Here is a 22449-nt window from a genome sequence, read left to right as displayed (position 1 = left end):
ATCATAGAAACTGTACCCACTAAGTAAACATAACATAATTGTAATTCAACTTTTATACATTTATTCTATTTCATGTATGTAAATTTAAATATCGAATATGTATGGAAGCCCATTTAGGACTTTTCAAAACGTACTGATCAATTTAATCTAACCGATTATCTTCACAAAATGTGATTTAACAGTCTTTAAGGGTTTATTTCATTATGTATTACACAGCACGCTAGTGTGTGTTTGTTGTTATATAATAAATCTTCATTAAAGTAGCTCTTTAAATTTACTTTTTGTTTTTTTATTAAACATACACACTAATTTAAAAAAAAAATCATTACAGGAACTAACGTCTGACCATGATATTGCCTAATAAATTGATGTTTGTAACGATATGATAATGTTTATATTGTTCAGTAAAATAAGTTCATCAAAGAGTATTACATGTATTCAATTATGAGATTGTGTTCATTTAAAGAAGAAATATGAGAACAGTCCCCCTAGAACTCCACCAACAATTGGCATGACTACACCGACTGCTGCCATTGTACCTGTGGAATAAAAAAAATATATGGTAAATGTATATATCCAAATTTGTCAGGAGCTCGATTTTATTGCATCAATTGCAAAACTACCTTTTACATGTATTATAGTAACTGGCTAAAACATTGACCATGTACTTAAAAAACAACATTTGTACTTTGAAACCCTTAAAAAAATAAAGTTCGACGTCCGTTCAATTTTGCTGTATGTAAATATTCGCGGCCACGTGCGATCAGAATGGAACGTACGTTGACTTCAATGTGGTATGACTACAAATGAGGAACTCTACATCCTAATTCAAATGAAGTTGATGTCACCAGTCAAAGGTAACTGTACTGCCTTCAATAATGTCAACCACATAACGTAAAGCCACCCAATACGGGCCCAAACATAAAAAATAAAGAAAGTCCAAACAAGAAACGTAATGGCCTTATACATTATCTGTATGATGTATAACAGTTATGTTACGATAAACAAATAAAGCAGACACAAACCAACGAAAACCACTGTACTACAGGTTTCGTTTATCAGACTTCATCCAGGTCGACCTGTAATTGCATGACCTCCATTTTCAGTTTTTGCTGGTCCTGAACAAGAAAGATTATTGCTAAACGTAATAAAATTAGAGTCAATCAATCGATCGATCGTCTCATTGACAGTAATGCCAAATATCCATAGCCTTGCAATTATGCACACGCATATTTGGAAATATCTACACACACGGATACTTAAGGCGATACCTAACACTACAGGGAGATAACTCTGTAAAATCGGTTAAACGTTTTAATTACGTTGTGGTGTTAACAGAATACTAAGCTTCTCAATGATCAAAATTAGTGTTTGTCAAACTGCTATATTAAACCAGTGTAATTTTTCTGATATATTGGTTGGGTCAAGTTTTTTTAATTTTTTATATTTTTTCAAAGTGTAAAACTAAATACTTTGTCAAAATTTTATGAAAATTAAACGAGCCAAATTCATTTTAGTAAAGGTGTTGGGTACCACCTTAAATGGTTACAATCATCCTAAACAATCGATATGTAACCAATGACAACCATGATGTTAATTTCATTTCTGATTTTTAGGGGAAAAACAAGTATTCACAAGACTGTCGAATTATTTCCTTTGATTCAGGAATACGTATACCCTTGCAATAATGTTTGAGCTACTACTATCTTATTATAACTTGGTTTGTTTGGCAATCCCCTCGAGGTCATCACCGACTATTTCGGGTAATGGCTTACCTATTTGTATATTATTGGAACTTAGTTGTTTTGTCACTTTTTATTTCGGGTATCTTTTGAGCTATAAGTATTGTTTGTTCTTCATACTAACCTGGTCCATTTCCGGTATCACTGGAGCTTGTTGTATTTTGTAGTAAGTATGTTATTTCCACAAACCCTGTCTTTTTTGGTACCATACCAACCAACTGCAGAAAATTTAAAGTAAGTATGCGATTCAATATTAAGGACAAGTTGAAACAAACATGATAAAACATATTTAATGCTACTTTTTAAAAAATGCGTTCATTGAAAACGCTTGTCCTCTTTAGTAACACACATTAATACTAAAAAAAGATAATAAAAGAATTGGGTTTAAATTCATAGCTCTGCTAATAAAAGTCTGTTTAACAAATATTTGTTTTAATTATAACAAAAATGTGTACCTTATACACGGATGCCCCGTCCGCACTATCATTTTCTATGCTCAATGGACAGTGGAAATATGTTTAAAATCCATAATAGGGTAAAATCTTTTATTTTGGCATTAACATTAGAAAGATCGTATCATAGGAAACATGTGTACTAAGTTTAAATGTTGATGGGACTTCAACTTCATCAAAAACAATCTCGACCAAAAACTTTAACATGAAGCGGAGCAGACGGACGAACGAATGTACGCACAGACCAGAAAACATTATGCCCATCAATGGGGCATAAAAACAAGTGAAACTGTAAGTTAATATTAAGACTATTGTGTCATTTGATTTACCAAAATTGTATTAAGACGTATACTAATTTGTAAAAAATAGTTTTTGTCGACATTGTAATTTTTATTTCTTATGTGCAATGTTGATAAAATTATTTCTCAATCGATCCACCTGCCATAACATCAGGTTTCTAATTTTCATAGTATTAAAGAATCTATAATGAAGCAAGCGAAGCAATATGCGTTCCTTTCGGAAAAGTCTTTGTGGAATTATAAAAACAAGTTAACCTGAAATAAAGAGCCCAACGAAATACAAGTTTCCAATTGCGCTCTGTCCTTAAATGTGCTCATATTATAACAGAAACACTTTGAATATGGCAACCAATCCCTTACCATCACCAATGGGCCACGTCTGGTCTAACATATCTTAAGTCTGGTACTTTTGACGAGTGTTTTATCTTATCTTCCTCTTGATATGTTTTCCCATTAAACTTGCAGTCAGACATTTTAGGTTATTAAATGTACCATGCTTGTTATTTGATACACCAGACGCGCGATTCGTCTGTATAATATTCATGAGTGACTCTCAGATCTAAATAGTTAGAAAGCCAGACGAGTACACAGTTGAAGAGTAATGAGGACCCACAATTCTTCCAAAAAAATGTGCCAAAGATACCCACCAACACCACTTCCCGGTTATGAAAATAATTTTTAATATCTGAAATAGCGTATAATTGACTGACAAGCTTACATTTTTGAATGCTGCGTCTTGCAACAACACGAAAAACTGATTGTTGTTAACCATTTTGACTAATTTATTGGCAGCTGTAAGTAAAGGTGTTTCCTGGACAATATTGGTTACATCGCCTATAATTGGAGCAACGTCCAAAATCTCGAAAACAACCAGAATGTCTTGGTCAATAAACACCTGTAATAGAAGGGATTTGTAATGGAAGTTTTCATTGACTATTTTAAGTGTAAATCAAATAAACTATTTCAATGTGCTTCTTGTCAAAACATGGAAAGGTTTTTAAGTATATATCAAGTTTACTACTCGAAGAGATGATACTTGTTACTGCTATGGCAGTGAAATAAAAATGTGTTACCTTAAATCTTACTACTAATAAAACTGATGTTTGTAATTGTTGTGTCAGTAAAATAATTATATATTGCTGTTAAGTTTGCTTCTCAGAAAGCTGTTAATTGTATCTCCTGTGTTATCGGAGGACGTATATATAAACCTTTAAGTTTGTCAATCGTAAAGCTGATTTTTGTTATTGTTGTGTCAGTGAAATAAATATATATTACCTTAAGGTTTGCCACTCGTAAAGCTTATGTTTGTAACTGTGGTGGCAGTGGAATTATTATAGATGACCTTTAATTTGCTACTTAGAAAGCTGATATTTGTAATGGTGTGTCAGCGGAATATTTATATATAACCTTTAATTTTGGTACTTAGAAAGCTGATATTTGTGATGGTGTGTCAGTGGAATATTTATATATAACCTTTAATTTTGCTACTCAGAAAGCTGATATTTGTAAATGTGGTGTCAGTGACATAGTATTTCGTATATTCATGTATGAACTTTAAGTTTGCTCCTCGTAAATATGATATGTTTTACTGTTGTGTCAGTGAGATAAATGTATCAGTTTGCCACTCATTAAGGTGATATTTGTAACTGTTGTGCCAGTTTAATAATTTTAAGTTTGCTATTCGTATAGCATAAATATCTAACTGCGGTGTCATGTATTACCTTTAAGTTTGCAACTCGTAAAGATGATATTTGTAACTGCTGTGTCAGCGAAATAAGTATATAATACTTGAAAAGTTTCATATTTTGAGTGACAGCACCTGCATAGCTACCTGTCAGAAAAATAAATTCAAATATATAACCTCACTTATCGTTACCAGATATAAACTTATCAGGAATACACTTTTGTACGCCATACATTTGTTTTCTCTACAAATGTCTCATGGTTGACGCTGCTGGAAATTCCGAATAACAAAAATTAAAAAGGCAAAAAAAAGTACGAAGTTGTAGAACATTGAACACCCAAAATGTCGGTAGGTTTTACCTAATACAGCTATATAAATTTATTCCGGAAGAGATTTTCATGCCTTGTATTTTGTCACTCATAATTAGTATCTTGGGGTTATGTTGGCGTATTAATATTTTCATCAAGTATTCAAGTTTTTAAGTTGTTCATCACCTTTTAATTAGTTGATTTTCTGCGATCCTGTTTATGTTAAATTTTGAATGACTCTTCGGACGCTACAATTTTATAATGTTTTATTTTTATTTTTCTAGATTTAGGTCTGTTCCATCAGCTCACTAGTCGATGTTTTGTTACTGACTGATCTATAGCATACTTTTGTAACTAAATTCTCTGTCGATTTTTGAAGAAAAAATAAAAGCTAAGGTTCTTAAATGTTATTGCACAGTTGACACAAGTTAATTGCCGTTATTCTTTTTTGAGCCTTTTTCCATTCAGCTGTGCATGACGTTTTACATCACTAGCCTTGACCTGACGTTTTTGATCATGAGCTTTGAGGGTTAACTAGTTACAGTAACGAACTTAACAACCAATTTACCAAGCTTTATTTTCACTTTATTTTGTATATAAAAAAGAAGATGTGGTATGATTGCCAATGAGACAACTATCCACAAAAGACCAAAATGACACAAACATTAACAATTATAGGTCACCGTACGGCCTTCAACAATGAGCAAAGCCCATACCGCATATAGTCAGCTATATGTATGCTTTTAGATTATTTGTTTTCAAATGTAAAGGCATTAAAGACTATTAAATTAGTATGCACCATGCACCATTTCAAAATCTAAAAATAACTATGGGTAACATGCGCATAGATATGTGTACAATTGTCAGTTTGAATATCGGAAAATCTAATCATTCAGTGTTAAATTACCTGGGAAATTCAGCTGGAATTTTCGTCTATTACCGTTTATATAACAAGCACTAATATCAAATCCCAATATATCGGGTTTGTTCTTTGCAAAATTATACAAATTATATTCATAATGTATACCAGCCTAAAAAAGAACATATATTTATTTTACATACAACATTTTGTTCAAAATGTATACTATTAGGGTGTTACGTGTTTATATCAACTTATATTTTAAGGACAGGCGGACGCACGGACGAACGAACGGAAGCACAAACCTCTTACTTCTATGACAGTGTGTGTGAACGAAAAAAACCAAACATAATATAATAGGTCATAAAAAGAAACGTAATGATAAAACATAATGCCAATAAATGGGGCATAAAAAAGAATATTAAAAATGTTAACTTTCAGAGCCATCATCTAATAAGTCATAGCAATTATTACATTATTAGTATAGTAAATAATTTTAATTCCATATTTTCAATTTTAGCGAGTTGTTTGTACCTTTTTTATTCGCTGATCTCAATTTGTTCTTATCTTTTATATCCCAGAATGGCGTGGTGTTAGCAGTGATTGTAATGAAATCAGTAGTATATGAATATATCTCACTTAAGGATAGGACTAATGTTCAACATTGAATAGACCTTATCATTACAATGATACATGTATGTATATGGTTATCTGTCTAAATATTTACATAAGATAAATGATACCAGGTTTAACATCAATTTGTGTTGATTACTTGACTATAACTGTACATGTTGAACCTTTGATAAACGAAACACTCTGTAACTTATATAATTTGTATTTGATGTTAATGGGGAAATGAAGTTTCTATTTGTGATAATTTTATATGTTAGATTTTGTAAATTTCAGCATTATTTTTATCTTGAAGGAAACGCCTCTTAGTTTTACATGAAAAGTGATAAACTGAAAATAAAAGTGAATTAAAATAAAATGCAATGTTTTATAATTTGATTATTTTAAACATCATTATTTAGAACTATATGTATTGCCATATTCGCAGTTGGACAACATTCCATTTTTGCTCTTTCCATTTTTTTTTTCATTTTCTGATTTAATTTTAAAAGGAGAAGAAAATACCTAAATACTCTAATGTAAAATCGGAAATTTCCTGACTTCAAAACATTACCTGTTTTAGAGATGGAACAAGTTGTCATTTGTGTCATTAATTTTGTTTTACACTATTGTTAAGAAAAGGTCGCATTAACAAATTGAAAGGGTTACAAGTAAGGCAATGCCCCGTCTACGCAAAAATAGGAGAGATCGAGCTATCTGGATGTTGACAGCAGGAATGACTCAAAAGCAGTCTGCAAATTATTTTAATGTATCAAGAATGACTACTATAAGGCGTAAGACTCGTCTATGAGATAAATGAAACGATGTTGCGTCAAGATGAGTACATCCGCATCATACATCTCAAGAATCGATTTATAAAATTCGGATACGGATTCATTGGAAAATGCTAACAGTGAGACAGGTTCTTTTACCGAAGAATCGAGGTTCAACTTGAAATTTAGCGACAGCTGAGCCAGGGTGTACCGGAGGTGTTCTGAAGCGTATTTACAGGAAACAGATCGGTTTGGTTGTGGCAGGATTATGGTATTGGGCGCAATAACCTACAAAGATGGCACCGAGCTCCAAATCATTGACGGTAACATAAATGCAAAAAATGCATAAGGACGAAAATTCTGGCTCCAGTTGCTCTTCTGTTTCTGAGGGTACATTGTTTCAACTATTTCAGCAGGACAACGCCAGTTGCCACATTGCACACATTTTAATGAACTTTTTGGAGTATAATCATATTCTCGTGTTGCCATGACCAGCAATGTCTCCAAATTTATCGTCAAACAAACATCTTAGGGACGAACTTATACGACGTATCAGAAATAGCAAAAGTCCACTGGTAACGCTCGCCGAGCCACGAACAGCACTTTTCACATCTCTTAAAACCATATTTGACCTCTTATTGATTCAATGAACCGGAAGTGTCAGGCGGCCATAAATGCGGTCATACACGGTATTGGCACGTAAATTTGAATGTTGTACTCGTTCTGATAAAATTGTCCTAAAATGTGCAATATTGTTTCAAAAGAGAAAATGTATTAGTGTTCTCTTCAAAACGATGCTGACTTACTGTTCTATAAACTTACTGTAATCATTGTTTTGTTATAGAAAATATAAATGATCTTACAAACATGTAACGTTTCTTTTTATGACCTATAATATTATGTTTGTTTGTTTTGTTCACACACACTGTCATAGAAGTAAGAGGTTAAACCAGTTTAAACTAGGTTTAGTTCACCATTTTCTACATAAAAAGTTTCTGTACCAAGTCAAGTATATGAAAGTTGTTATCCATTCGTTAGGTGTATTTAAGGTTTTGATTTTGCCATTTGCTTATGGGCTTTCCGTTAAGAATTTTCATTGAAGTTCGGTATTTTTGTTATTCTAATTTTTACTGTTGCTCTAATTTATCTAAATTTAATTTTTCACATCTATTTCTTACGTCACCGTTATCAATAGTAAGTCGTATAGGTGTACTACTTTGTTCTGTTCCTGTGTTTACTTGCACCCAATCAGCCTAAAAAACGTAAAATATACTTTACTTATAATTTGGACACTAATTACTACAGGGTATTTGAGGTAATCAACACAGTATCCCCCAAAAAATATTAATCATTATTAATGAATTAATCAATAAAAACCTGAATACATATGGAAAATATTGGAAAATACATAATTTAAAAGTAGCCAACACAAATACAACAGGAAAATGTTCGACTTAGGTATGGTGTTCGACTTAGGTATGGTGTCTGACTTTTTGTAGTTTTTGTATTTGAAATAAGTTATTGACATAAGACCTGGCGCAATATCCTACAGGGTAGTTGTCATTAACCCAAATTTGGATTAAATCAGACATGCGTTGTTATGTGTAGCACACAGTACTTCCCCTCTCAATATGTGCCTATTCCGAATCAATAGATCTTTCATGTTGTCTGTCACGATAATTCATTACTTTTCAAGACTCGGGAGGATTAAGAGAGTTAATTATTCCTTGTCCGGATTTGGTTCCATTTTACGTCCTTTATGGTATCATTAGGTTACAATATTTGATTAGTTTTTGGTCTTTAAAAATATTTCAGCTTCGATCATCGCTAAAATTGTATTTATTGTCATAATACGAATTTAGGGCACAAAATTAATGAAGCACTTGTCTGATTGTGGAGACAGCTTATGAATTGTTACTGTAGATGATATTTGTTGGGTTTTGTTTGTCGTCGGATAATTATATCATGTTATTCATCTCTTATGGTATGTTTCGTACGGGACACATCATGCCATTGAACAAACTTTACAGGTATTATTATTTATCAAGATACTTACTGTTGCAAAATACCACATCCATGTTGTGTTAACACCTGAAGCAGGCCAGTTCGTCCGGATTCCTACCCAGCTGTCACAGTCAATGTTCCGGATCTTTTTCTATTATAAAGAAAGGAATTATTATATTTAAGGTGGCACGGTAGTATTTCCTGGCCCATAGGGGATAATGATAGCCTTTTTAGAATTTCATCCATTTCTAACACTGTGAAAAATTCTACATTCACAGTGAACTGAAATACTTTCATTTTACTATTCAGAAATTAATTTGAATGTGTATCATGACCGTTTACTTTTTTTGCTATTTTAAAAAACCTAAGGCCACTAGTGCATTTCGGTCTTTTATCGCGCAGTGAATACAAATTTTTTTAAAAAATCCCAAAAATTCATTTTCATCTGTATGTAAAATTATTTCATATTTTTCTACACCTGATTCATCCCTCAGTTTGGGAAAGTATGTTCAGTTGATACTGTATTTTAAGTCCAATCACACTGTTCAGATACATTGACCTAAGTAGGGTACACAAAAGAGGAACCTAAATTATGGAATGCAAATACTACCGTGCCACCTTAAGAATACATTGATACACGGTACTTATACATCTTCGGATTTCGAATCTTTGGCTTTGAGCGTTCCTGGTGAAGGTTAATCCAGAAAAGCGCTTTGGACGCATTGAAATTATTAAACATGTTGGTTTCAATAAATTTTTTAAAGCACATATGTGGTTTTTTATCTGTTATAAGCTGAACCGTGCAGCACTGTTGCGATAAGCTTACAAATGAGAGTGTCTTTATACAAAATTTAATACATGTACTGCAAAACAGGGAATTTTATCACGTGTATGTGCTTCTTAATTGCCTCTAAAAAGTACTTTAAATAATAGCCTCATATGTTTAAAACGAAGTATGTAATTAACTCACCACTCCTTCGTATGTATAATTTATGACGTCAAAATAAAAGAATTGGGCGGGATTTCTCATTGACACGTGACTTAAGTCAACCCTTCTGTCATCGAACGTTGTCTCTATTTTCTGGGCTGTACAGTTGCCATGCATGGTATCGGTAACATATGCAACTCCTGTAATGAGAAGCCTTCAAATGTATATGATATGATAACAATTATAATAAGTTTATGGATAAACAACTGATTGTGGTCTTAATAACTAAGAACAACCTCTACAAACTTCTAAGCAATGCGTATCACCACAAAACTCAGATCAAAGTACAAATGTGGTTAGCATCACTTTTACAGTTCTTGAGATATGTCCGTTTATAAGGGTGTTTTGCTAATGCGTTTCATCATCATTGTTTTTTTTTGTTTTTTCTATTTTAATTTTTCTGTTTTGTTTTATTTTATTTGGCACTTTTTAATACATACGTCCTCGGCTTTACTATTTTGAGTTTGAACGTTCCTGATAATTTGCAATTCAGAAAAGCGATTCGGATGCACCAAAGCAATAAAGTGAATTGCAACTTACCTTATAAATGTGTATTGTTGGGAGAGAGAGAAAATACTTTGATACAGTGTTATGTAATATAGTGTCGATCGGGTTTACAGAATAGCAAATAATTGGCAAGAGTTTTAAAGAAAAAATTTATCACAAAATAAATAAATATTGTAGCCTATGAATTTCAACACTCTACACGTTTTTATATACAAAAAAGGGGGTTCCATTCCTCAAGTACCTGTATCTGAGCATATGTGAAAGAGGGACGAAAGATACCAAAGGGACATTTAAACTCATAAATCGAAAACAAACTGACAACGCCATGGCTAAAAATGAAAAAGAAAAACAGAAAAACAATAGTACACTTGACACAACATAGAAAACTGAAGAATAAACAACACAAACCCCACCAAAAACTAGGGGTGATCTCAGGTGCTCCGGAAGGGTACTCAGATCCTGCTCCACATGTGGCACCCGTCGTGTTGCTTATGTGATAACAAATCCGGTAAATAGTCTAATTCGGTAGGTCACATTCATGAAAGGGAAGGGGGTTGTAGTTATTTTGTTCTTACTCATAAATGCTAAAAGATAGGTGGAGAAAGAGCAAATGCTCATTTTCAAGTCTTTGGTTTGACACGGCTGGAATGGAATTCAAACACACTGCTGAGATTTGTTTAAATCAAACTTTTGTATATATAACACAAACAGTTTTCATTCCAAATTAAAAGTTGAATATTACTTTGGGAAAAGTGAAAAGTTTCAAACCTGTACTAAAATCGTGAACCTCCATAAGTGTGTTTGTTCCAAATTTGTTATTTTCTATTTTGAGTGGTTTGTAGTTGTACAATACTGCCAGGCCACTGTAGTCATAGAATTCCTAAAAATAAAAAAAATAATGCGGTATTAATTTATTCAGAATTAAATAGAAATGTAGAGCATACATGTATGTCAATATAACAGGAACACAAAAAAAATGATACAGGATGTTACACGGCCAACCTAAAAAAGAAGAGATGGAAAATACCAACGGCAAATTCAAAATTTAAAAATGAAAAACAAACAACGAAAAACAAACAAATTCAGAACACAATATGTCTGAACGCTAAAGATTAAGTAACCCAAACAAAAACGTGTGTGACATGGTGTATTCTATATCAATCAACGAGTGTAACTACACAACTGTGTATCTACAAAAACGTGTTTGACATGGTGTATTCTATATCAATCAACGAGTGTAACTACACAACTGTGTATCTACAAAAACGTGTTTGACATGGTGTATTCTATATCAATCAACGAGTGTAACTACACAACTGTGTATCTACAAAAACGTGTTTGACATGGTGTATTCTATATCAATCAACGAGTGTAACTACACAACTGTGTATCTACAAAAACGTGTTTGACATGGTGTATTCTATATCAATCAACGAGTGTAACTACACAACTGTGTATCTACAAAAACGTGTTTGACATGATGTATTCTATGTCAATCAACGAGTGTAACCACACAACTGTGTATCTACAAAAACGTGTTTGACATGGTGTATTCTATGTCAATCAACGAGTGTAACTACACAACTGTGCATCTACTAGTCTAGTAGCTATAACATTGCTAGCCCTTACAGAGAACCTGGACCGTTTTAGTGGGGTTCTGTTGCTTAATTGTTTGTGTAACTGTTGTTTGTTTGGTCGTTTTATCTTTTGATCATATCCGGTAAAAATCTTTTCATAAAAATTGAGGTAAAAACGGGAAAGGTGTCAAAGAAATAAAAATCCTAGGAGATTTTATATTGGTTATATAATTGCCATCCCGTTCATGTATACACGTCGCCTTAATTAAAGTTTTACTTGATAAATGTAGGTATCAATAGTCATTGCACTGTGAAAGTGATATGGCAACAACACAAACAATGGCGAACTCTGATATAAAGTATATCGTTGTGAGAAAAAGTTCAATTATGACAATAATGTTAGTTCTGTAATGTACATTTTTTGTTTAGCTGCAGGTATTTGATTGTCCTGACCATTTGTTCATTTGTTTAAAATACATCTCGCAAAAATCGGGGGTTGTTTGTTGATGCCGTCTGTTGTAATGTCCAGTGTTACTGTGTACCTTTTTGTTTAGTATACTAAGTATATATAATTGACAAATATAAAAGAGGGACGAAAGATACCAAAGGGACAGTCAAACTCATAAATCTAAACCAAACTGACAACGTCATGGCTAAAAATGAAAACGACAAACAGACAAACAATAGTACACATGACACAACATAGAAAACTAAAGAATAAACAATATTAATTAAGAGATAAATACCTGCATGAATGAGATAGTATATCTGGTCTTGTCTATGAATTCTGAGGTGAAGCTGAAACCTTTCGGCATTGTTGGTAAAGACTTTGTGTTCTGTCTTCCTGGACATTGAACTCCTGCAGGGGTCTACGGAATTAAACAAAAATAGTTGTAAAGAGTTATTATTCAAAATCGAACTTTTAGATAATACTTTATGTGTTAGAGAGACACATGGTATTGTTTTGGAATATTCTGCAACACTAAAAACAAAACTTGTATACGTTTTGTTGTCCCTGTATATCGTACCCTGCAGGTATTGTTGTATGAAGAATATATCTGAAACATGACAACTAAAGAATATATATATGATTCTAACATCACGTGCTTCTTCATCGTCTCTATCGCTCGGGTAAAAACAATCACGAATATAATGCCTATCCATGTAAAAACTTCAATAAAGTATAACTTGCATCAATTATTTCTTAAATAAACATATGATATATGTTCAGGTAACACATGTACTGACAATGAGTGTACTTGAATATTTAGTAAACATGGAATAACATTTGTTTATTCTCACTATAAATTGCACTCTTGTGGGGATCATTTTTTTTGATAGAAAATGTGACCAAAAACAAACAGACGAAATTGTACCCTGATTAGACATACTACTCTGGGTTCAATTATTTTCGGTACCAATTTTCGTGGATTGCAGAAATTTAACGCTTTCGTGAATATTTAATTTCGTGGTTTTCCTAAAGTCTGCATACTTGTCTATGGAAAATTTGTAATTCGTTGAACATTTAAATTCATGGTTTATCTGTACTCACGAAATCTACAAAAAAAAATAGTATCTAACGAAAAATAACGAATCCACTAATCTTCGATCTGTCAAGGGCTACGTGTCTTACAAGTAAATACATTCTTCAAGTCTTTGTGCTGACACTTTCTTCGCTCGAAGTAAGGCGAAAGTTAGCACTATAAGTTATGTATTTAGAAGATGTAGGAAATAACGAAATTAATAAACGAATGTGTCTTAGTTACCTCGAAGATTGTAGGGTCGGGCATTTAGGTGAATAACGAAATGAATGAATGAATGAATGCGTCTAAGTTACCTCAAAGACTGTAGGGTCGGGTATCAAGGTGGGTAACGAAATGAATGAATGAATGAAGGTGTCTAAGTTACCTCGAAGACTGTAGGATCGTCAACAGTTGGTCTGAAGTGGAAGAAGTTGTAGTAGTGTTCCATGGGGTGTGACACTGTGTTGGTATCCCACACAATACCTTTGACGTATGCTCCTACAGGTACGACTTGTCCGACTGAGGTGTCCCATTCGTTTGGATCTGTTATATCATAGTAAATGACAGGTCATTTACTTCAAGGATTGCAATATGCATTTAAGAAAAAAAATGGTAAGGGATACAATTTCCAGCCCATTTTACGTTGAATCAAAATTTTATTGAAAAAGTCTATAACTAATAAATTAATATACAAATAACAAAAACAAAATCACGAAAAAAAGTAAAATATATATGTACTTTTTAATGAATTTAAACATATTTTCTCATTTTTCGTACAATTATAGTAAATCTACAAAAGTCAGCTGGTCATTGCAAAAGAAATACAAAATACGAACATAATTGCTCGTGAAATACTACAAGACTACCATTGACAAATTAAGAGCCAATATATTTCTTTTAACTTTTAATTTCTATAGAAACTCGATCCTATAGTTACTTTAAAAAATCCCAATAGATGATACAAAATACCAAAAACTTACTTGTGAAATACCACGAAACTATAAACGACCAATTAAGTTATCATATCTCTTTTAACTTTTGATATATATACAGAGAGAGAAACTCTATCATTTATTTACTCTAATTTTTTATTCCTAATAAATGATACAATTTACCAAAGCTTACTTGAGAAATACCACGAGACTTTCATTGTTGCATCATACGCAGCCCAATATTGACAAGACTGCCACGTGTCCACCATAATACCTCGGTAACTTTGTACACCAGTATAAACCTGGTTTATCCCGGGACCATTCATGTGCAACATCTTCCCAGCAGAGAAAATAGATCCTACGGCACCTTTTGGTGTGTAACCAAACAAAAACCTCTGATCGGATGTTCCTAACTTCTGTACAAAGCATTGCTCTAAAATAAAAAAAATAAATTAAAAAAATGATAAAACCGAACAAATATTTCATCTGACGTGTATAAAGCTTGAGCGAAACATTGAATTCTAATAGAATAGCATATATTGGATGAAACGCAACTTAAATCCCTGATCTAATGTGTCTATTGCTTGAACAAACCATTGCTATAAAAGGGAAAAAAATAGAAATATTTGGTGAAACTAACAGAAATCTCTTATCGGATGTTTTAATGCTTGTATAAACCATTCCCCATAAATAAGAATAAAATAAACATATAGTGTGTAACCAATCAAAATATTTGATTTTTGGAAAGATTCTTATTATACTATCGTGTTTGTTGAAATGATTAGGAACACAACACTAGTGATGTTATTTATATATATATATGGGCGTTTTTCAATAAAAACGTATTTTCTTGTCCCAGCCACTTTTAAAACTAGAGGCTCTAAAGAGCCTGTGTCGCTCACCTTGGTATATGTGAATTAAACAAAGGAAGCAGACAGTTCATGACAAAATTGTGTTAAGGTGATTGTGATGTGTTTGTACATCTTACTTTACTGAACATTCTTGCTGCTTACAATTATCTCTATCTATAATGAACTTGTCCGTGTAGTTTCAGTGGAAAATGTTAGTAAAAATTTACAAATTTTATGAAAATTGTTAAAAATTGATTATAAATGACAATAACTTCTTAGGGGGTCAATTGACCATTTTGGTCATTTTGACTTATTTTTTTAGTCTTAAATTGCTGTACATTATTGCTGTTTACAGTTTATCTCTATCTATAATAATATTCAAGATAATAACCAAAAACAGCAAAATTTCCTTAAAATTACCAATTTAGGGGCAGCAACCCAACACCAGAATGTCCGATTCATCTTAAAATTTCAGGGCAGATAGATCTTGACAAGATAAACAAGTATACCCTGTCAGATTTGCTCTAAATTCTTTGTTTTTTGAGTTATAAGCCAAAAACTGCGTTTTACCCCTATGTTCTATTTTTAGCCGTAGCGGCCATCTTGGTTGGTTTGTCCGGTCCCAAAACACATTTTTAAACTAGATAGAATAATAATGATTCTGGCTATGCTTGGTAAAATTTGGCCCAGTAGTTTCAGATGAGAAGATTTTTGTAAAAGTTAACTAAGATTTACGAAAAATGGTTAAAAATTTACTATAAAGGGCAATAACTCCTAAAGGGGTCAATTGACAATTTTGGTCCTGTTGACTTATTTGTAAATCTTACTTTGCTGAACATTTTTGCTGTTTACAGTTTATCTCTATCCATAATAATATTGAAGATAATAACCAAAAACAGTAAAATTTCCTTAAAATTACCAATTTAGGGATAGCAACCCAACAATGGGTTGTCTGATTCATCTGAAAATTTCAGGGCAGATAGATCTTGACCTGATAAACAATTTGATCCCATGTTAGATTTGCTCTAAATGCTTTGGTTTTTGAGTTATAAGCCAAAAACTGCATTTTACCCCTATGTTCTATTTTTAGCCATGGGCGGCCATGTTTTTTGATGAAATGGAAATTAAAACACAAATTTATTCTAGATACCCTAGGAATCAATCAGATGAAGTTTTGTTTGAATTGGTTCAGTAGTTTCAGAGGAGAAGATTTTTGGAAAAGATCATGGAGATTTACGAAAAATGGTTAAAATTGACTATGAAGGGCAATAACTCCTAAAGGGGTCAACTGACCATTTTGGTCATGTTGACTTATTTTTAAATCTTACTTTGCTGAACATTATTGCTGTTTACAGTTTATATCCATCTATAATAGTATTCAAGATAATAACCAAAAACAGCAAAATTTCCTATGTTCTATTTTTAGCAATGGCGGCCATGTTTTTTGATGAAATGAAAATTAAAACACAAACCTTATTCTAGATACCCTAGGAATCAATCAGATGAAGTTTGGTTTGAATTGGTTCAGTAGTTTCAGAGGAGAAAATTTTTGTAAAAGTTAACGACGACGGACGCAGGACAACGACGACGACGGACGACAAGTGATGAGAAAAGCTCACTTGGCCTTTTGGCCAGGTGAGCTAAAAATGTGTTTGATCTTTGCAAGTAATTTTTTGTGCAGTCAGTACATTGAATTAGATTTAACATTTTTAAGGAAAGAAACAGTTTATTTTTAGAGAGATTGATAAGATATTGACTCCTGGATGGTCCAAAACAACCAAAATGGCATGTCCCTAGACCGCCTGTTCAACATTCACACTCTAAAATATCGTTAAAAAATGAAGAAATAAATAGGGTTTTTTACTTTACATAAGTTCTTTAATAATTCAAAAGTATGTTCAGAGCCAACATATTTGAATTAACAGCTTTCAATATAGTTTTTTTTAATTTCAGAAGGTGTGTCCCTCACAAAATGTCCACAACGAAACGAAGTCATTAAAATTTGCCAATAAACAGTTTTTCTAAAATCAATGTTAATTTTGTTTGCAAGAGATATAAACATTAGGGTCTTACAAAAGAAGTGATGCTTTTATAACGGCAATTAAATTGTTGGTAAGAAAAATTTTGCACATCAAATGGACCAGAGTGATACCGTATTTTTGTTAATGTCCACTACGAAACGGGTCAAATCTCCTTTGGTATCTGGTTTTAAAATTATGAAAAAATATCAGTGTACAGCTTGATAAATGCTTTGATGAATACAATCAGTCTTGTTACTATTGCAATAAAGGGATTGTGGATAAAAATAAAACATCGAATACGTCCCTTACGAAACGGTCCCCTACGAAATAAGTATGGGAGAAAAACGTTTCGTAGTGGACACTAGCTATCACTAACATGCAGTCTTTTTTTAATCTTTTTTCAATTATATACGTGCTAAACAAATAACAAGGGTTAGTTTCATGTAATTTTTATTATGTTTTTATTAATATATAATAGGGTTGATGTCAACTATGATACTTTTTGTCCACTACGAAACGGTTTTGTCCACTACGAAACGCATCAAAATGTCCACTACGTAACCTTCATATATATATATATATATATATGTGAAGTGCTGTCTAATTTTTATCGATAAAAATAGTTTTCCAATTCAGAAAGAAATGAGATTTTTCTAGAATTTGAAGTGAACAAAATGGAATGTCTATAGGAAAAATTCAGTAAAATTGCAAAAAATATGTGTGTTGTTTCGTAGGGGACAAAAATAGATTACGAAATAAAACACTTATAGATAAGGTTACATCTTAGTTCTTTTAAGAAAAATTGCAGTATACTCAGATTTTTTTATATAAAACAAAGGAAGCAGTGACTTACGTGTAGGTTTATAGTATGCAATGAACTCGTTCGTGTTGTAATCATACCAAGCATCCAGTTCCAGTCCAAGATCGAGTTGATGGACGGCTCCTCTATTATTGGTGTCATCGTAATATTCATGTAAATCAGTGGTCATGTTTTTATTCACTATGACACATTCAATGTGAGCAGAAAATTGACTTGACACGGTAGGCATGGTTTTAGATACAACTGAAAGAGTAAAAGTAAAATGTCCTGAGTGAGACATATTTCTGTTTAATTATTCAAAATGATCTCGAGAATAAGACCAAAATATAAAAATATCCACTCTCCTAAATTGGAATTAAAGAAAGACCAGGATCGAAATGATAAGCTGAGTAACAAATCCTTACACAATTGTTTTGTAAATTTGATCTTTATGGAAGACAATTTTGAATTGGACAAATAACACGAAACTGTAAAAAACGAGAATACATTTTGCCTTATTAATCGAGAAATTTAACTCTCTGTAAAATAAATCAATAATAGTACATGAAAGTAAATACCAGAATAAATGTTTGCCTGTATTTTTTTTGTTACCGTCTTACTTTCGGCCAGTATTTGTATATCAAGAAATATATATTTCCTTTCAGTCTATTTATGCAGATTTAACAAATTCTGAAATTTCAGTAGTTTTTTTTTCTTTTGATAAAAGATTTATTGAGTCTGTCAGCCTAAAAGTTAATTTAAACTTGTGTGAAAAATAATATGATACCTCAGAATCAATGATGGGGTCAAATATAATAGCAGATAGATGTTCTTTCCAAAAAAAACATTAACAATTGGAAATTGATATAACTGCTGTCTTGCAGACCAATTCAAATTAAACTAATTACATGTTCTAAACTGGTTAATTTTCCGGTTTATGAGTAGACGGCGATAGTAACCCTTCAGTGGGCGATTTCTATTTTTGTTAGCATAAATACTATTTTTGAATACTTTGTTACCACACTACACGAGTGTTTTAGTTTTAGGTTAACGGTCATCATAGTTTTACATATTCAAATTTATTTCTGAATTGTAATGAAAGTCATTTAAATAATTGTGTATGTATAGGTTATTGGGCAGTGTAAAAAGATGTTAAAAATTCTAAAAGGCTGTCATCCTCTCTATGGCTCAGCAAATACTACCGTTCGACCAGCAATCCTTTTATGAGTTTTCTTTCACTAACTAATAACTTACTTCCCGGAGCCGCAGTCGGTGAAACTGAACACACAGAGATATCCTGTCCATGCTTTGGTCCGGAGTTTTGAGCAAATGTTGTTCCCAGCAGGGCAAGAAGTAAACAATACCACATGTTTGTCTAAAGAGATTAAAAGAAGACAGTTTTGATATATTTATGAAAATGAAGATAGGAAAAAGTTTACATGCATTCATGTTTTTGTCAATACGATAATATGTAATACTCATTTAGCAATAATTAGTAAAATATTTACGCCGATATCTCTCTTACTTGAAAATTAAATCTTAAACGATAGTCGGCTTCAAACAAGCCGTAAATGAAAAAACAAATCCTGTGTGATTTCATATCAATTAAGGTAGATCATAAGTAAATCTTTTTTGAGACAGAATTTTCTTGTACTTAGCCAAAATGAAGATTTTAGTATGATTTTTTCAGAAATGTAATAAAAAGTATGGGTCACCGTGCTATTTTTCAAGCTATGTGTCGTTGAAAATTGCCTAAATTTGGTTAGATTGTTAATGGAAAAACACATTTGTGTGTATAACAAAAAATCTATGAGATAGAATTTTTAAATAAATTGTGAAAAGATAGGTTTTGTACTACAGTTTAAGAAAATAAAAAGAAAAAATGGTGTCACCGAACTTGTTTTCTTGCTACAAGTAAAATGAAAAAAATTTCCTATTAGTCTAGTATAAATTTTTTACTAAAAGAGTTATCTTCCCTTACATGACTCATTTGAAAGAAATGATTCTAAAAGCAAAAACAAATATATTTGTTTAAATATTTTGAATAAAAAAATAAATTACCAACTTTTCTTTATATTATCAAACAGTCTAACCTTTAAATTGCAAATCTGTCTCCAAATTTGCAGATTTAGTCAAATAACTAGACCGATGTTTTACTGTGATTATACAATCCAAGATGGCGGCATATGCCGGTATACCATGTATCTACCTTAAAATGCGGCGGTTTCCATTAATGGACTAGTACTCGGTAAAAGTTCTATACATTGTCATATATATTTATAAGTATACGTTATTAAACTTCCAATCGGTTCTATAGTCTATGAAAAATATAAAATGTCTAGGATTTGTTGGAAACGCAGTTGAACAAGAAGTTAACTTTTTTTCAACCGAAAAGTGAATGAGGAAAAGAACTACGATCACTGCAAGTCATCTTCCGTCCGGCAATAACCCCATTTAAAAGTTTGGCTTTGCGGGATGTAAATGTACGCAACCACGTCCGGTTAGAATGAGGACCTTAAATCCGATGCCTCGTGTAGATAGAGTGTCTAAACTCTCTTAACGTGAGGAAACTTCGCGACTCTTTTAAGGGGTTCACAGATGGCCTGTTGCCAGGCAAACTGTCTGTCCATAACCAATTTACTCTTATTTTCCAGTGGTAGTCTAAATTTTCACCGAGTTGTCATTGCAGACGGCCTCTACTAAGGGACGACATCAAAAGATCGATACATAGGATGAAAAAAACGTAAATCAAATAGTTTGGGGTGGGGGGTGGGGGTAAGATTCTGAATGTTTTGTATATGTAAAATCGATTTTTACATATATCCCCATTGGTCAATCTATTTTTCCCAAATTAAGTTAAGAGGGAGGGGGGTCAGTGAAAAAACTATATGAATTAAGTTGTTTTATCCTACATTGAACTTTTGATGTCGTCCCTAAATGACCTACCTAAACGAGAAATACTTGCAACTGGACGTCAATCAAAACTAAGAATCAACCAATCAGCATAGTTTAGTTTGGAATCTGCATGTATATTATTCGTGATGTGGTGTTTACAAAATAGAGAATAATTGGCACAAGTGCAGAACAAAGGGCGAAAATATAAGGAATAGAGAACATATGCCAAAATAATAGAGAATGTACAGCAATGGGTGCTTAAATACGAAGAATAGAGCAAACAAGTATAAGACGATAAAGAAATAAAGGATTCTGCCACCCCGGACATTATTTGTACAGTGTTTTGTGCAACACAGGGATGAGTAACATTTCATTTCTAGCGATATTTATGATATAGTAAATAATAAACTCCATTTTTTTAATATGTCGTTTAGACACATTAAGCTGGAAAACTTAATTTTTCAGATAATTACACGAGTGACAAAAATACAAAGAAAAGTGTTCTTGCATCTTTCTCTTTTGTCGAAAAAAAATAAATCGAAAACGGCTTTAGGGGTGTCAGGGGATACCCATTCATGTCACTTCTTATACCAATACGTTGGTTTGCAAGGTCCCCCTTTTCAAAATCCTGGATCCGCACCTGAAAACGTCAGTTATCGTAACTGCTACATCGGGTAATTGTTTAAAATTAATGTACACATTAATTTAGTAATTTATGAAAATATTAAATATTCTATTAAGCATACCTTTTTATCTAAAAATCAGTTTGTGATGAATTCATATGTGAAAGATACGTGTCGCCTCCGCCAGTGTCCAAAAGTCCACTTGATAATCATTTACCTTGACGTTTGTTTTGAAACGTTCCACGTCTGTGATAACCGGGTACATATCAATTATTAGTTTGATACGGTCCCCAATAGATAAATCATATCAATATATGATAATGTATTCAAATACAAATTAATAAATTAAAGTAATTCGTATTATTGTTATACATCTAAAAGATAGTATTGTGTATCTATATACATGGTCCAGTCATCATGTTTAGTACATAGGCACTTGTCTCTAAAAAGAAATTACCTATATTTACTTTTATTTATCCTAATACTATATATTATACTCTGATATTATTCTAAGCTACATGTAGTATAATAGTCCCATATGCATGTGACGCAGTATTATTTTACTGCAAATTTCATTTATTAGTATTTTACATTTATTACATGCCAGATATTATACTTCATTAGTCACTTTACATATTTGTTATGATATGGTATATGCAGTACTGGTAACTATTGTCTGTTAAATTTTCTCATCTCCTGTACTTTGTTTATTAAGAACTTCATAAGTGTCTTGATCCTCCTTAAATTTCATTTTCATCGAACTTTGCAAGAACATTAGACTTTGACATAGAAGACGTCAAATTTTTATTGTAAACAAGCATTTTTCACCATTATCAATGCTTCCTTAGCAGAGAGTTCGATCTTTTGAATAGATTCCAATGTCTGTCTTGTTTAAATTGATGCAAGGCCATTTATTAACAATTCTTCCGCCTTGATTTTATATTTGACTGGTTATTTCAAGCATTACTGTCAAGTTTTGTTATTATCAGCTTAATAGTTTTAG

The 22449-nt window shown here is 32.3% G+C and overlaps 1 protein-coding gene across 1 annotated transcript; it reads right to left on the bottom strand.

The window, feature by feature from the left end:
• Positions 1 to 44: 44 nt before the first annotated feature.
• Positions 45 to 21687, bottom strand: LOC134718698 (uncharacterized). The gene is made up of 15 exons (XM_063581362.1): positions 21570 to 21687; positions 19183 to 19303; positions 17983 to 18192; positions 14451 to 14690; positions 13711 to 13868; positions 12549 to 12671; positions 10994 to 11105; positions 9701 to 9858; positions 8783 to 8881; positions 7905 to 7979; positions 5393 to 5516; positions 4215 to 4324; positions 3212 to 3388; positions 1867 to 1960; positions 45 to 539 (listed from the first exon to the last, which is right to left on the bottom strand). The coding sequence occupies exons 2-15, from the start codon at positions 19295 to 19297 to the stop codon at positions 457 to 459; spliced, it is 1878 nt and encodes a 625-aa protein (XP_063437432.1). The 5' UTR covers positions 19298 to 19303; positions 21570 to 21687; the 3' UTR covers positions 45 to 456.
• Between the last annotated feature and the right edge of the window lie 762 nt (positions 21688 to 22449).

Source organism: Mytilus trossulus, chromosome 5, assembly GCF_036588685.1.
Source record: "Mytilus trossulus isolate FHL-02 chromosome 5, PNRI_Mtr1.1.1.hap1, whole genome shotgun sequence".
In the NCBI taxonomy this organism is placed as follows: domain Eukaryota; kingdom Metazoa; phylum Mollusca; class Bivalvia; order Mytilida; family Mytilidae; genus Mytilus; species Mytilus trossulus.
Note: the sequence above shows the minus strand (reverse complement) of the source record. Positions and strands in the feature narration are given on the sequence as shown.